At 53.9% G+C, this 17115-nt stretch overlaps 1 protein-coding gene across 7 annotated transcripts in view; it reads right to left on the bottom strand.

Annotated features, from left to right (window-relative positions):
- The window catches only part of CPAMD8 (C3 and PZP like alpha-2-macroglobulin domain containing 8), a 71464-nt gene extending 54688 nt beyond the window's left edge, over positions 1-16776 (bottom strand). For 4 of the 7 annotated variants that reach the window (XM_044253983.1, XM_044253985.1, XM_044253982.1 and 1 more), the window contains exons 1-11: positions 16547-16776; positions 12076-12227; positions 10794-10816; positions 8734-8899; positions 8599-8651; positions 8278-8295; positions 7792-7846; positions 5860-5973; positions 4398-4482; positions 3046-3154; positions 351-578 (exon numbers count right to left, since the gene is read on the bottom strand). In XM_044253983.1, coding sequence (XP_044109918.1) covers positions 351-578; positions 3046-3154; positions 4398-4482; positions 5860-5973; positions 7792-7846; positions 8278-8295; positions 8599-8651; positions 8734-8899; positions 10794-10816; positions 12076-12227; positions 16547-16776 — 1233 coding nt within the window. The remainder of the gene's footprint in view (positions 1-350; positions 579-3045; positions 3155-4397; positions 4483-5859; positions 5974-7791; positions 7847-8277; positions 8296-8598; positions 8652-8733; positions 8900-10793; positions 10817-12075; positions 12228-16546) is intronic. The other 3 variants (XM_044253987.1, XM_044253988.1, XM_044253989.1) reach the window with 1 other exon arrangement.
- Positions 16777-17115: the final 339 nt, after the last annotated feature.

Genomic DNA, 17115 nt, shown 5'->3' with positions numbered 1-17115 from the left:
AAAAAAGTCAACCCAAGTAAGAAAGGCACTGTCTTCGAGAAACTGACTTAACAAATGGCTATGCCAAGTCTTGGTCTGGAGAATATCCTTTCAGGCAGAGCAAAATGTCCAGAGCCCCTCACTCTGGGGTACCGGCTTTTGCCACTCTCTGCAATGCAGCCCTCGGACACCAAAAGCCAAGGTTACACAGTGTAATTAAAGGACCCCGTCTTCACCGGCGTACCCACTGTGGACCCACAGTGTCTCCGCAGAGGCTTCACCGTGGTCCTTGAGTGGAGCTGGGGGGCAGGCAGTGCAGAGCCCGCATGCTCCGGTGGCCCCCCACCAGGCGCTGTCCCCCCAGCGCTTACCTTCCCCACGTAGGACAGGCCTGGCTTGAACTGCTTCCTGGTGTCCTTGGAGTAGCGGACGTCCACCAGCTGCCTCTGGACGGGGGTGGAGGCATCAAACGCCACCTGCTGGCTCCCGTCCACACTGGTCACTGTGGCCCAGATGCTGACGGTGCCCCGGAAGTGTTCGGGGACATCAGTAGGGATCATGTCCTTCACACAGATGTCAAAGTCCTGGGAGCCGTGGATCTGGAGGCAGAAGCGCATGCAATGTGCTCACTCGGGGTTGGAAGGGCTTCAAGGCACAAGTCTCAAAACCCCATGTGAAGCGCAGGACACACCAGCTGCTGGAAGGCTGGGGGGACACGCGGGGACATGGCCAACCTGCGTCGTGGGTCACTGCATCCATGGCTGGAGATACAGCATGTTCCGGGGACTAGGATGTTGGCCCTCAGCAGGCAGCGGGGCAGGGATTTGAACCGTCACCCTCCCCCCTTTGGGGCACTCACTCCACTCCCACTCCCAGGGCACAGAACACCCCCATTTGACCCCTATCTCAGGACCCAGCCAGGGGCCTGGCAAACAAGCCCTTTCCAGAAACAGCTTCGGAGACCACTACTCAGTAAGCCAGAGAATCAAGGCAAGGGCCGCTGCCAGCAGAAGGGATGACAGGGTTCCAGGGCTGGAGGCCACAGAGGCAGAGGACCTCCAGGCTCTACAGACACGGGACTGTGAAGTCATGCAGCCGCTTGGGAAAACAGTCTGGGAATTTCTCAAATGGCTAAACTCAGTTACCCCTAAACAGACCATGGCAGGACCATATAGAAAAATGGTCAACCCATGATCAACGAGCCTCAAAGGAAGTCTGACCCCGAGGTCTAGCAGCTAGTAGGAAGTCAGCCCCATAACAACCAAACCCAAATGGCTAGAACTGGGTTAATAATAGACAGTTTCTCTGATTTTCATCCCTACTTCTTTTTCTTTTCTTTTTAAGATTCAAGTCTTCGTTATGCCCAATGTGGGGTTCCAACTCACAAGCCCAAAATCAAGAGTCGCTTACTCTACTGACTGAGCCAGCCAGGCACCGCTTTTTATTTTATTTTATTAAAGATTTATTTATTTATTTCAGAAAGACAGAGAGAGAGCATGTGCACACTAGCAGGAGGAGCAGAGGGAGAGAGAGAGCGCCTCTCAAGCAGACTCTGGGCTGAGTGCAGAGCCTGATGCAGGGCTCAATCCCATGACCACAAGATCCCAACCTGAGTCAAAACCAAGAGTCAGATGCCCAACCGACTGTGCCACCCAGGTGCCCCTAGGCACCCCTTTTTAAGAAAAAAAAAATTAAGTAAACTCTACCCCCAAGGTGGGGCTCAAACTCATGATTCCAAGATCAAGAGTCGCACGCTCTACTTACTGAGCCAACCAGGTGTCCCATTTTGCCCTGACGTCTTAGAACCAACTGAGAAAACCAAGCATGCATCCCTAACCAATCTTAGGGAATGCTTCCTTCTAGGTGCCAACAGCCTCCAGCGGGGACACACCTGAAGCCTTCCCTCTATCTCACAATAAAGCTTCGAGTCTGCTAACTGGGGATGATGGCGGCTGACTCCCTTTACTACAGCGAGCTCCGAATAAATACCCTTTGCTCATTCTTATGCGGGCAGTCTATTTAATTCCACACCACACAACCCAGGGATGCCACATCCAAGAGAAACGAACACGTCTGGCCTCACACAAACCTGTATGCGAAATGTTCAGAGCAGCAGTATCTAGCATGCCCCAAAAGTGGGAAAAACTCAAATATCCATCGACGGGTAAACGGAAAAACCCAATGTGGTCTGTCCATACAATGGACTATTACTCGGCTGTAAAAAAGGAACCAAGCTCGGACACCTGCTATGAGGGGGATGAGCTTTGAGACATCATGCCGGGCGAAAGAAGCCAGACACGAAAGACCGTATAGCATACGATTCCGTGTATACAGAACATCTAAACCGGGCACATTCATAGAGACAGAAAGCAGATCGATCAGTGGTCGCCCGGGGCTGGAGATGGTAATAGACAGATTACAAAAGGATGTGAGGGACTTGGGGAGGATGGTGGAAATACCCAAACTCTGGCCTGTGATGGCTGAATCCTATGAACCCCGAATCCTATGTTCTATGTGTGTATTTGAATTGCATGGTCTGTGAATTGTATCTTTTTTTTTTTTAAGATTTTATTTATTTATTTGACAGAGAGAAATCACAAGTAGATGGAGAGGCAGGCAGAGAGAGAGGGAAGCAGGCTCCCTGCTGAGCAGAGAGCCCGATGCGGGATTCGATCCCAGCACCCTGAGATCATGACCTGAGCTGAAGGCAGCGGCTTAACCCACTGAGCCACCCAGGCGCCCCTGTGAATTATATCTTAATAAAACTATTTCTTTAAAAAACTTTGCACATACTACCCGGGGAGGACATACATCAACCTATCAATAGTGGTTTTGTCTGTCAGAGAAGAAATCACCTTTATTTCTTCTTCTTCTTTTTTTTTTTAATATTTTTAAAAATCTCCATGATCAGCCTGCAGGAATTTTATCACTGGGAAAATCCTCACTGTATAAACTGTTTTAGAAAGTAAAATAAAGTAAATGATCACGGAGCTGAACCCAAGGGCAGGCCCGGCAGGAATCCACTGGATCCACTGGAAGAGCAGCATGGAAGTCCCTGCTCCTCACCTTTGTGGTTCTGAGGACGGGGCGCCCCACCTCCTGGCTGTAGTACCCCACGCCATTTACAGTCATATTGATCGTTAAGGTCCCTGAGACAGGTTTTCCAAAGGTATACCTGGAACAAAACAAAGGGGGTTAATTTCACACAGGAGCAGCAGGGGAGGGGAGGGGCCAGTCTCAGGAAGGCCAAGCCCCTGTGGGATGTGACCAGCTGATCCCAGAATGCTTCCCCCATCCTACATTCTAAGCTTACAGCCCTTCCCACAGCCCAGAGTTAGCACAGACAGACCAGCATCGGCACCTGCAATCCTCTGCTCTGGAACTTGTATTTGACAGAAAAAGAGACCAAGGGTCAGAGAGGAACTCTGGACCCAAGAGCGGGAGGGTATGTGAGACCACCACTGGGCCTGGCACTTGTTGAAGCAGGACAGCAGAGGACTGAACAACTGTGGGCATCAGGGAAGCCTGGGCCTAAGTGCTCTGGTGAATTCAACTTTGAATCAGGGATCATACTGCTTGGTTTCGTCACCCAGAAAATGGAAATAAAATTATCCTTTCAGAGGTGCTGGTAAGACTTAAATGTATGTTTGTCGAGCCTTGGGCAGAGAAGACACCTGCTTACAGGGGCCCAGGAGCAAGAAGACAGATCACAGTGAATACAAAAATAACACCAGCCATTTTGATAGTATTTTCTAGTCTACAGAAAAGGTGTGTGGATTTTTTTTTTTTTTTAATTTGAGTATAGTTGACAACATCCTTGGATTTTCAAACACACGTGGCAGGAGCACCTGGATGGCTTGGTCATAGAGTGGGGCACTCTTGATCTCAGCCCCACGTTAGGGGTACAGATTACTTAAAAGAAGAAAAAAACAAAAAAGAACCCACACAGCTGGAGGAGCAGAGGGCAAGCAAACGGCCTCAACCACAAGCTCCCGGTGAGAGAGCTGAGCGGGAACACAGGCCTTGGAGCACTCTCCCTGGGGGACCCCAGAAAGGGACAGTGTCTCTGGACACCCTCTGGTCAACGCTCACTTTGGAGCTGGTGATAAGCCTGGTCATGAGACAGGCAACCCCTTCAAGAAATCCCTTGCGGGTCACCCCATTCCCTGTGGGAGGTGTTTGCAAGGAAGAGGGTGACACAGGAAGGGGAGCGAGACGGGTGTCCCCCCACCCAGGGGGAAAACAATGTGGGAAGAGGAGGATACCCCACCAAGGGGACGAATCTGAGGGAGGAAGGGTAGGCCCATGGGGGAGGGCGTGCCCCAGGAGGGTGTGTCCCGGGGAGGGGCGTGTCTTCAAGGGGAGGGGCGTGTCTGCAAGGGGGCGGGGCTCGCCCATGCTGACCACCTCTTTCTCACCTGGCCTGCACAGAGCCCTTCTCACAAACGTCCAGGTCCCGGATATACTGGGGCGGGTCAATAAGGAGCTCAAATTTCGGCAGCACTGAAAGGAGAGAGGGCAGAGGAGGGAGAGGCAACTTCCACCGCTGGGGTGGCCTCAGAAAGTCTTGGCGCTGTGGGAGAGGTACCAGCAAGGCCACAGCCCAGGGCCACCCGAAGGCAACACCACAGGAATCCACAACCCCATCCTTCCTTGATCGCTGGCAGCTTTCTGGGGATTTTGCTGGCCCACAGTTATTTCCTATTTGGGGGTGGGGGGAAGCACACTCCTTTTCTCCCCAGAGGCCCACATTTCATCACTTTTAGGCCACGCGCTCTGAGTGCAGGCCAGCCCAGAGGTGCTCAGCCCTGAGAGCGTCCAGCCACCTGACCATGCTGGGCAGCTTGGGGAGGAGGGATGGACACCGACAGCCGGAAGCTGCACGGAGGAAACGCGAAGAAGCCGGTCCTTCGAGTTTGCAACGCAAGGCCATAAATTCCCTTCCTTTTACTTCCAGAGTTTGCACTGGGCTTGTCCCTTGCAACCAACGGCCCTGTCCTCTACAGCCTTTCCTCCTCTGGTCCGTTTGTTCCCCAGCTCCTGTTACTTGAGCTATTTCCTAAATGCCTCTCAAATGCTATTTCCTAAATGCCTGTGCCTCAGCTCCCCCATCTGTGCACAGGGTTGGGATGAGGTTGAAAGAAATGGACTTAAAAAGGAAGGGAAGGGGCGCCTGGGTGCCTCTGTCAGTTAAGTGTCTGCCTTCGGCTCAGGTCATGATCCTGGGGTCCTAGGATCGAGCCCCGCATTGGGCTGCCTGCTCAGCAGGAAGCCTGCTTCTCCCTCTCCCTCTACCGGCTGCTCTCCTCCTTGTGCACTCTCTGTCAAATAAATAAATAAAATCTTTAAAAAAAAAAAAAACAATAAAAATTATAAAAAGGAAGGGAATTCTGACCCAGGCTATGACCCGGATGAACCTAGAGGACATCATCCTGAGTGAAATACACCAGACGCAAAAGGACAAACGCTGTACAGCCCCACTTCCACGAAGCACCTGGCCGAGTCAGAGTCCTAGAAACAGGAAGTAGGACGGCAGGCTGGCCCAGGGCTGGGGACGGGGCAGGGAGCTGGAGTTTAGTGGGGACTGAGTTTCAGTCTAGGAAGATGCAAAATTTCTGGAAATGGACGATGGTGTGTCTACCCAACAACCCAAAAGCCCTTAATGCCGCACAACCGTAGACTTACAAATAGCAAAGCTGGCCAAATTTGTTATGTGTGTTTTATGACAATTCTCATAAAAGAGAAACAACGAAGTGCCCAGCTCTCTGCACTGAGCCCCAGCGAATGGGGCTGCTGCTGACCTTTCCCATCATCGAGTGTCGTTGCCGGGTCTGTGGTCTCGCCCACCCAGAGGTGAGCCCCTAAGAGTCTCTGGCTTACCATACTTCTGAACTTCGAAGGACTTGTTGTACACGTGGCCTTGCATTTCGACAAAAATGAACCATTCTCCCAGCACCGGCTGGTCAGACAGGGGGAAGGTCATGTTGGCCACACCTGTGTGCAGAAACACGCCCGGTCATCCTGGGGCAAGAGTGTGTGCGGAGAGTCAGCCAGGCCTGATCATACTCCTTGGCTGTGGGCTGCCCTGTGCATCCCAGGACACTGAGCCCACACCCACTCGATGCCTCTAGCTCCTCCCTCCCAAGTCATGGCAACCCCAAATATTCCCATATAATGCTGGGACCTGGGGGCAGAACCCTGGGGGCAGAACCCTAACGGCTGCCCAAATCCAGCACAGATCCTGAACAGATTTTGAGACAAAACACCACTCTCCCTGCAGTTGGGCACCAGGAAATGCCACCAGTCTCAGGCAGAGAGAGGAGGAAGCCTTGGCTTTGGGTCCATTCCTCAGAACCCCGCAGGAGCTGTTTTCATGCTGGGAGGAGAGTTGGGGACCTGTCACTCCCTAGCGGGACTTGCTGTGCCTGTCCCCCACAGGGACATGGTGTGAGCAGCTCAGCAGGACTCTGGAGAACACCCAGAGACTACAACAGTCCCCACCGCTTCTCTCCATCACTAAGGAAGTGGAAAACATACTGGCCAACTGTCTCTTCCCTCACATATTCAGAGCCTTTGATGGTCAGAGGAGGTTTGGGGGTGCTGTCACCAACATACATTTTCTATGGGGCCTCATTAGCCTGTGGCTAACATTACCAGACACCACCCACCCCCAGCCCGGGAGGAAAATCGCACCAGTTGAGAAGCTCTGGTCTACACATATTCCAAGTTTTTTTAAATGGGAGGCTGCTCGTTCCCTTCCTCTGTGTTCTGAAGATCAAGTCCATGCACCTCCCTGGAGCCTGAGAGGCCCTCGGGTCTCACTGTTGCTTCTCGTATCAGCATTCCTGACACGTGGGACCTCCTTCCTGAGCTCAGCCTCACTCTTCCTGCCGTCCACTGGGCCTCCTGCATGCTGGGCCTTTCTCTGGAACACATTCCCTGGCCCCTCACTTGGCCCCGCTAATGTCTGCTCCTTCTCCACTTCGTTGCTGGAAAGGCTTTTTCCTCCAGGAAGCCTTCTAGGATTGCCTCTGCTATCCCAAGCTGGGCAAGAACTCCATTTTGCCCTCTCTGAGTCTGTACTTCTCCTTCCTAGCTCTCATCATGGCGGATGTTATGATGTGGTTTAAGTCTGTTTCCCACACTGGGCGGAAAGTACCCCCTTTGTCAGCATCTACTTCGATGCCCAGGAGATATGAGTTAGTGAGAGGGAGCGAAAGGGGCCGATGAGAAGGGTGGAGAAGGGGAAAGCAGGCTGAGTGCCCGGCAAGAATGTGGGATGGATCGCCAAGAGAGTCGGAGTACTGTCCTTGGCTCCACCGGAGGCCCCGCAGTCCCGGGCTCAGAACTCCAGGAAGGACAGTCACGCATGCAAACCCTGTCCCTGCTTGTCAGCCCTCCCTGAGCATCTCAGAACCAGAAAGAGGGCTCAAGGCCAGGCCAGGGGACCCGGAAGTGTGACATTGCACAAACCCACATGATCCACCTGCCTCCTAGTGGCCCTGAACTCACAGAGGCACTCGGGGTCCAGGAGCCCCTAAGGGGGTGATGGGGTAGAAGATCTTCAGTGGGAGAAGATGAGGGGGGTGCCAGCAAACAAAACCCGATGTTCCCCAAAAGGCCTCCTGTTATACGCAGGAGCCTCAGCCGGACGCCGGGACTAGAGAACCCTGGATAGGGTGTGATGCTGTAGGGAAGGGGTGCATCCAGAGCACATTCTAGTCTCCTGGAAGCTTTACTGCATCTGCCACCCAAAGGTGCAGCCCCCAAAACTGCAAAAGGAGAAAGGGGAGGGGCTAGGAAGAGGCTTACCACAGCAGAATGGCTCCAAGTGTCTCCACTCCATCATCCTCGAGCCCCTGGGGTCCTGCGGGGAACGAACCCCCATAGTCAACTCAGGCCACCCAGTATATGCCCGGCACATGTGTGCACGCTCCGAGCCTTCTCTCTACGGTGGGACAAGCGTGGAGGGCATGCCCCCCCAGATGAGCCATGTACACGGGAACAAATGAGAGCTGGGGCACAGAAGGGACTGGTCTGAGGACATAGGGACAAAAGGGGCCAGATCTGCTCCTCCTTTAGGGAGCTGTGTGCAAATCTACAGAGATAGACAGACATGCACTTAGCCTGTCCCAGGGTAATGCATCCAGTCCCAGGGCCTGGGATGCACCTAGTCCAAGCCTCGTGAGGGGCTGGGACAGGCACAGGCTACCTTGGCAGCAGACGGTGGGGGAAGACCGAGAGCAAGGCTAACGGCGGGCCCCCAAGTCAGAGCAGAAGGGGTTACAGGCCACTTACCAGAATGTAGGCTTCCAGCTGCAACACAGACAGACAGGCAGTGAGCACGGCCCCCTGCGGGTCCCCAGCCCTGCGAGCACACGCCACCCGCCCACCAGTGCTCTAGCCTCCCTCTGCCCCACAGACCTCCCCCTGGCTCCCCAGGGGACTCAGAGCCACGGGCCAAAACCCAGACCAGAGGTCGAAACTGGAAGGAATGAGATCAGCAGGAGACGGGGTGCGGGAAGGAAGACCAGTTGGTGGCAGTGCCCCAGGCCAGGTGGCCCCGGGCAGGTGTGTTCCAGGCCCGGGGTTTCCCAGGGTTTGAGAAGCCGATCTCACCTTCTGGCTGACGGGCCTCAGGTTTGGAGTGACAGTGAAGATGCTTATGAGCACTGGAAAGGAAGGAGACAATCGGACGGCAGCCCCGGCCACGGCTGGCCCTTCCCTCCCTCCACTCCCACGCGAGCCGCCCACCTCGGTGTTGCGGCTTGTACACCGGCTTGTCGGTCTGGATGAACACGGAGGCGCCCCGGCTGTCCACCGTCACGGAGGTCTGGTTGTGGAAGAGGGGGCGCTCCTCCGCCCACCCGCTGCGGCCCCACACCTGCAGGAGGGCCTGGCCCCGGAGGCCCGTGGGCACCTGCAGGCAGACCACAGAGCCTTGCAAGCGACAGAGTGTTTCTCAACGTTGGCACCCATGGACATTTAGGACCGGATCATTCTTTGTGGTGGGGGCACCCCCTCATTGCATCGTGTTGAGCGGCATTCCTGGCCTCCGCCCACCAGATGCCGGTAGGAACCCCCCCCCCCCCCCCGCCAAATGTCTCCAGCCACTGCCAGTGTTCCCTGAGGGGCCAGAATGCCCCCTTACCCAAGCTGAGGACTGCTCATCAGGAGCTATTCTAAGAGTTAAGGATCCCAACACCTTTCTTGGAGTCTCTCATCTAGTCTGAAGATCCCCCGGCTCCCTCTCCTAGAATTATACAGCCCTTCCTGGGTCTGGTCTGCAAATCCACGGCACTGATCCCGGAAAAAGTGCTTCCGACGTGCAGCCGCCAGGGATCCAGCGTAATCTTAACCACTGTCCAGCGCGGCCCTGCTTTCTGATTCACAAGCAAGCCAACCTGCTCCAAGGGCAGCTCTAGGGGACTTACCAAGGGCTTTCCAACTACGGACAGCTGGGACTGGCTCTCTCCTGGTCATGGGGCCTGCCCTGAGCACTGTGGGGTGCTCAGCACCCACGAGGTGCCCTCCCCAGCTGTGACCACCAAACAGGTCTTCAGACACTGCCCGATGTCCTAGGGCTGCGGTCGGGGGAGAAGGCAAACCTCTCCACCAGGTGAGAGCTGCTGCCTTAGAGAAAAGGTTCTCCCATCATCGGTAAGGCAGGCAAGCCTCTGTCCCACAGCTCTCAGGCACTAGGGACACCCTGTAGGGGAGAGGAACCGCTTCTGGGACTTTGTACGGATCACTGGGGGAGGACATGCTGTCATTCAGGATGACTCTCCGTGTCACCCATTCATTCCAGGACTCCTTGGAGTGTCTGAGAAAAGTTAAGGAACAGCTAACTCAGAAAACGCCTACAATTTCAGGGCTGGTGAGCCCCTTGAAATCCAAGGACTCCAGTTTAAAAACCCACATCAGAGAATTGCCTATGATGTGGTTTGGTTCATAAAATAATTTTAAAGTAGTAATATTCAATGCCGGTGAAGCTGTGGGAAATTGGGTCTCTACCATGTCACAGGTGGTGCTGTGAAGGGGCACTGCTGTGTCTTCAAAGACAAAGCAGGACCAAGGAAGAGGCTTGGTTCCTAACCTGGTCAATCTTCTTTTGCGGTGTTCAGTCTAAGGCAAGCATTCAGAATGCTAAGACATCGTTGGGGCCCCTAGGTGGCTCAGTCGGTAAAGCGTCTGCCTCTGGCTCAGGTCACGATCCTGGAGTCCCAGGATCGAGCCCCACAACAGGCTCTCCCTCTTTCCCCCCACCCCCACTCAGGCATGCACACACTCTCTCTCACTCTCTCATATAGATAAATAAAATCTTCAACAAAAAAGAATGCTAAGTCATCTTTATGCACAGAGATACTAGCAAGATTGAAAACAATCTTTGAAAAAATCTAAGCATGTATGAGGTGGAAAGGGTTAGTAAACTAGTACGTAAAAGAGACAAAATGGGCTGTGGTTAACAATAGAAGGCAAATGATAATTATAGAGATTTGAACACATGGAAGTATGTTTACACAGTGTGCTAAGAGAAAATGGCAGGAAGCATGAAGAGGTCTACCATCTAATTTCAACTTGAAAGAAATGTCTTTACATGGATGAGGATTTATGGGGAAACAGGAGAGAGTGAAAAGTATGGGGAGATGGGATTACAAGTAAATCTTCTCCTTTTCTCAATTTTTTCTTCGTTATTCACTGTTGACATCACTGTTAATGATTTTTCTCACCACACATGAAACTTCTCTTATTCCATTCCAAATCAATTACTGCCAAGGTAGGGTTCATGAAGATGTTAAAAATTCAAAGCTTACCTTCAGTTTGATTGTCCCTTTGTCTAAAAAATAAAAATTAAATGAAAACAGTTAAATTGGGAGCTGAGTTTCCCTGCCTCCCTGAGTTGCAGCCTTATAACTGGGGCCTTCTCAACCTAGAGGGATTGTCTGTGGACAAACACACACACTGGGTCATTCTGATCTGGCCTGGGCTGGGTTGGGATTGGGAAAAGTGAGAGGTTTCCTCTAAGCTGGTGAGAGCCTGAAGGCCAGAGGGGATAGACGAAGCCAAGCTACTCAGGGGAAAGTTGGCCAGCCTGCGCACTTAATAATTCCCTTCATTCCTGGCCCCAAACCCAAGGTAAGCTGTGAAGGGAGCAAAGAGAAAATTCTCTTTGGGAGTGGAACCAGAAGGGGGTAAAGAGAAAGAAGAGGAGATTGAGGTCCCCAGTGGACCTCCCTCCAGTAATCTAACTGCTTTCCCATCACCTCTCTCTTGACCTAAGCTGAACCATTCACCATAGTAACACCTCTCTGGCTTTCCAGCCTCTAAGACTTGGTTTGGCATCTACTGTTTTTGCCTCCCAGTATCCGTTCCCCATTTTTTTACTGGCAAAACCCCAAATTCCTCAGGCAAGTCACCTACCCAGATCCCATATGGGGAGGTTTAGTGGGGCTCCACCCATCTCTCTTCTGCTCTATGCACATCTACATAGGCCCTCCCCCACTGCAGTGATTGGTTCGGATCTGAGCACATGACCCAAAGTGGGCCAATCAGAGGATGCTGGGACATTTCTCATTGGTCTGGAGAACCTGTCACTCTATCAGCTTGCGGGAGACACAGTCCCATTCAGAAGTGGCGTTGGGAATCGACAGCCAGTGATGCCAGTGGACTTTCCTAGTTATGACAACCCATAGACACTGTTGCTGAAGCCAACCTGATGTGGGTTTAGGGGTAGCCCCAGAGTCAGGACGGCCTGCACTCTTGCCTACCCAAGCCCTCTTCTGGTTTCCACTCAAGGCTAGCCTCTCCCTCTTCTCCCTGGGGGATAAGAGCTGACTTGCTGGCCTTAGAGTCCCGACTTCCTCTCTCTGTGCCTCCTGTGGCCAAATCCCACTCTGCGTGAGGGATCAGGTGTCTGCCCTGCTGGACTACAGGCCCTGAGGCGGCCCTCTGCTCTCACCACCTGTGTCCAGGAGGCCTCCCCTGTTGTTATCTGCTGTCCAAGGACAGCAGGGTAGAAGCTGGCTGGGGGCCTGAGCCCCAAAGACCACTTTGCCGAGGGAGAGGAAGCCCTGGTCAGGCACCCCAGGGACCTACCCAGGATAGCTCCCTGGCTCCATGCCACCGCGTCGCCCTGGGCCACCAGCTGAGCCTGGACCATGACTTCCCGGGGGGAATTAAAGATGGTCACACTGATGACTTCCTCCACTCCCGAGCGGAAGACAGAGGGTGCAGCAATCAAGTAAGCCCTGTAGGAGAGGAAAACCTCAGTGAAGGCCAAAGGCTGTCTGACCCACCTCTGGCCACGTCACAGTGCTCCCTTTGTGGTCTTCCACCTACGCCTGCCCACACCGTGATGACACTGTCATTTTGTGTCTGTGTGTCCCCCACCGACCTGTGAGCTCCCTGTGACCAGGGGCTGGCTCATTCATCTCTGAAGCCCCTTTTGGATCTATCCAGCACCACACCCCTTCCAACGTCTGTGTTCCGGCCTCTGGCCTCTGTAGTCAGTGCATTCTGCCACAGGACCTTTGCGAGTGCCACACCAACACTGAACCACTCTCCTGAATAACTGGCAGGATCCCACTTCATCCTCACAGCCACTCTGTGACAAGTGCCAAAAAGCCATTTACAGAGTCAGAGATTAAGCGCTGGAAAGCCAAGTCAAGTGCCCAAGCCAGTAAGAGACCAGAATTCAAACCCAGGAAGCCAGACTCCAAAACTCAGTGGAAAGAAACAAGGAGCTTCCTGCAGCATTAATCTTAAGAACAAATCTAAGAACTAAATTTGTTCTTAAGAACAAATCTAAGACCTAAATTCGTTTTTTTTAAAGATTTTATTTATCTATTTGACACAGAAAGAGAGAGACATCACAAGTAGGCAGAGACAGGCAGAGAGAGAGGGGAAGCCGGCTCCCTGCTGAGCAGAGAACCCAATGCGGGACTCAATCCCAGAACCCTGAGATCATGACCTGAGCCGAAGGCAGAGGCTTAACCCACTGAGCCACCCAGGCGCCCCTAAATTCATTCTTAAGAACAAATCTTAAGGGGCGCCTGGGTGGCTCAGTGGGTTAAGCCTCTGCCTTCGTCTCAGGTCATGGTCTCAGGGTCCTGGGATCCAGCCCCCAATCGGACTCTCTGCTCAGCAGGGAGCCTGCTTCCTCCTTTCTCTCTGCCTGCCTCTCTGCCTACTTGTGATCTCTCTCTCTCTCTGTCAAATAAACAAAATCTTAAAAAAAAAAAAAAAAAAAAAAAGGAAAAAGATCAAATCTTAAGAACAAAGCCCTGAAAATGAACCTGAAATGGCCTGAAACAAGAAAACTCTGTGAACAGTGGCACCCAAACAGGCCTTTCCTGGAAGATAGAGAACAATTTCTTACTTTCCAGATGGACAAGGTGTCGCTCCAGAAGAAGGAGGAACATGCCACAGGTCCCAGTCACACTGGGGAAAGCTTTGGGGCGCCCTTAGGGCACCTGACCTAAGGCACGGACGGGTCCTCTCCACCTGGGCTTCTGCCTCTGGTATTCTACAACCTTCCATGGATCATCAGAAAGTCTCATTCAACTTTACGAAAACTGCTCCCAGTGCAACAGCAAAGCGCCAAGAGCCCAGACAGCAAAGGCGGCAAAAACCCAGCTGTGCAGAGAACTACAGGCACCAGAAGGAAACAGGCGAAAGAGAAGCCAGGCCAGGCAATGACAGTAGGGGAGATTTTCGTGTCTCTAAAATTCTCTCCAGGACACCCGGACATCCCCACACAAACAGACGAATTTAGACCCTGACTGAACACCGTGCATTGAGGTGAACTCAAACTGGGTCAGAGATCTAATAAGTGTAAAACTCTAAAAACCCTGGAAGAAAACAGGAGAAAGGCTTTGGGAGCTGGGGTTAGGCAAACATTTCATGTGTGAGATAGCAAAAGGACGACCCATCAAAGAAATCATTGATAAAGTGGACTTCATTAAAACTCCATGAAAGGGGCGCCTGGGTGGCTCAGTGGTTAAGCCTCTGCCTTCGGCTCAGGTCATAATCTCAGGCTCCTGGGATTGAGCCCCGCATCGGGCTCTCTGCTTGGCAGGGAGCCTGCTACCCCGCTGTCTCTCTGCCTGCCTCTCTGCCTACTTGTGATCTCTGTAAAATAAATCAATAAAATCTTAAAAAAAAAAAAAAAACTCATGAAAAATCTGGCATTTCAGAAGACACACTGGGCTCCTATTGGGTACTGTCCAGCCGCAGCACTGACCCTGGGAGCCCGCTGTGCTCTGTCCAGCTTGAACAGTGGCCAAAGTTCACGCACTCTGGTTTTCTACGTGGACTGTCCTACTTCAGGACTGCCCGGAGCCTGCCAGGACCCCGGGACATACCGTGTACTTCCTCGGTAACTCCAGCACCAATGGGAATGTGCAAAGACCCTTGTTTTATAGGTATGCAGCCCAGATCTAGCAATGACCGGAACCGGTAACGCCAGCACCAACAACCACCCGCAATGACAGAGTTTCTGTGCACAGCTCCCGGCCTCGGCCATGCACAGAGCATGCATTCATCCTGGGCATGTGACAGCAACATCTGGAGCACGCAGTGACCCTGGGGTTCATGAATGCACTGTCCAGATCCAGCACTGACCAGAATATATACTAATCCTGGGTCTTGTGCATTTCTCGGCTTCTCATGCAAATGGGGTGTCACTCAGCGGCAGTGGGGAGAAACACATACTGCCTCAAGCACGTTCCCATGCTTTGTCCGTGATGTGTAGTGTCTGCTTGCCCCGGCACCAACCAGAGGGAGAGGCAGACTCCCCGTGCTGGAGGGAGCCCGATGTGGGACCCAATTCCAGACTCTGGGATCATGACCTCAGCCGAAGGCAGATGCCCAACTGACCATGTCACCCAGGAGCCCCAGACAGTACTGGTTTTATGATAATGTGCAAATCCATGTTGCTTTCTGGGGTCAGGGATTCCTCACGCAAAAATCACATGGGTCAGGGCGCCTGGGTGCCTCAGTCAGTTAAGCGTCTGCCTTTGGCTCAGGTCATGATCCCAGGGTCCTGAGATGGACCCCCCCAAGTCAGGCTCCTGCTCAGTGGGGAGCCTGCTTCTCCCTCTCCCTCTGCCTCTCCTCCCTGCTCATGCTCTCTCTCTCTCTCAAATAAATAAATAAAATCTTCTTTTTTTTTTAATCATAGGGGTCACAGAAGTGGGTATTCTATAGGCAGGCGAGAATTCTACCACTGAACCACCAATGCGTGGGTATTCTATAGGAATAGGGGCTATTCCTAAACTGGAATCCCTCTAGTGGGTGGTCTATGTCAGGCTTAGAGGCAGGCTAATCTAGAAACCCAGGTTAGTAATTTTGCAACTTCCCTTCCCAGCATGTCTCCCCCAACACAAGGATTCCATTTCCCTTGGCAGAAGGTAATATCCCAGGATGACTTTAGTCAGAGGCAAACACTCTTGAGAACCGTTGGAAACTCTGCAACCCAGAGACTCTAAACTTGGTCTTTATAAGGTGGGTCTGTAATTTAGGGCCCAGTCAAGCTTTGTGGCGGGGGTGGACCTGCAGATGCCCAGATGTTTCGCAGCATCCCTGGCCTCCACTCTGTACATTTCAGCAGCACTGACTCCCCCTCGATCTAGACCAAAAATGCCCCTAGAATTGCCCAATGAGCCCAGGGAAACAAGCCCCCCCCACCCCCCCACCCGGACAAAAACCTCCATTTTAAAGGATGCCTACTTGGAAAGATCAGGACAAAAATTTTCTGGATTCCAATTTCACAAGGCCCAGGGGAGGTAAATCCCACTGCTTAAAGCGCAGAGGATCTTACTTTTCAAACTGTGATTCCCAAAGCTACCCCACCCACCTGGTCCCACGGTGGGCATGTTTTCTGGAAACTGCTAAGCAAGGGCCTCCTGAACAAGCCTCCTCAACAAGGCCAAGGATGGACTACCCTACTGAGCTTGGGCAGCTCCAGGAGGCCCCCCCGAATCCAACAGCCTTGCAGGGCTCACCCCAACTTGGCAGGTCTGGAAATATTCCCCGTGAAGCCAGCTCATGGGAAATTCTCCCTGGCAGCTAGTTAGTTCACCTCCTCACTGTGTCAACTCACCAGAAGCTCTGTAGTCAAACTTCAAGAAAAATGTGGAAGCAAAACAAACACTTCCTCCCCTCCACCACGCCCTCCCAAGGAAAACGGAACGGTGGGTCTCTCCTGTTTCCCAGCCAAGACACGCACCTCTTGCCTCCACGCCTCGGACAACTTGAAATCGCCACCCATGACGACAGCCACCCCCCCGCCCACCCCCCCACCCCCAAGGTGGTGAATGAGGAGGAGGCGCTGGCCTCGCAGCCTTAGCTGTGGGGACTCCCTGCACCTCCGTGTGGCCACCTCTGAAGGTTCGCAGTGCCCTCTTCCCGGTCCGACCCCTGGGAGTCAGGGGACACGACTCTAGGTCCCGCCCGGCGCACGGAGGCTGTGTAGCCTCGGCCAGGTCGCTGCACCTCTCTGCGCGGATCCCCGGGACCCCCACCCCGAGAAGACAGCCAACCTCCTCCGTCGCCCAGAGCAACTCACGGGGCCTGGGGCGCAGCGCACACGCCGTCCCGCGGCGATAGCAGCAGAAGCAAGCGCCACAGCAGCGGGACGAGCAGGGCGCCCCACATTTTTCGGCTCCGCCGGGGCGCCGCGCCCAGGGAGGGGGCCGGGCCGGGGCTGGGCCAGGGTTGGGGTCCGAGCTCCACGGTGCCCCCTGAGCCGCCGGGGGCCCTTTGTTCGCAGCCCCCGCGCCGTGCGCTCGGCGCCATGCGCCCCGCTCCGCGGCCGGCCGAGCTGGGGCAGCCCCGGACCAGCCCCCTCCGCGGACCCGCCTCGTCCCCGGGCCCGCCCCGCCCCCTCCCCGGCCCGCTCCGCCCCGCTTGCCCCCTCCCGGCCCGGCCCGCCCCGCCCCGCGCTTCTCCTGGGACTCATCCTCTCCAAGCCCTTTCCCCCAACCCCAGCCGGGACGCCCGCCCCGACCCCTTCCCGGACCCCTGAACGGATCACCCCAGACCCTGCCCACGGCCTCTCGGCTTCTCCGACCCTACCGGGCCCCTATTCCCCCCGCCCACTCCCGACACCGCTCCCCTCCCATCCTCCCGGCCAGG

Source organism: Neovison vison, chromosome 6, assembly GCF_020171115.1.
Source record: "Neovison vison isolate M4711 chromosome 6, ASM_NN_V1, whole genome shotgun sequence".
Taxonomy (NCBI): Eukaryota; Metazoa; Chordata; class Mammalia; order Carnivora; family Mustelidae; genus Neogale; species Neogale vison.
This window is presented reverse-complemented; position numbering and strand designations above follow the sequence as displayed.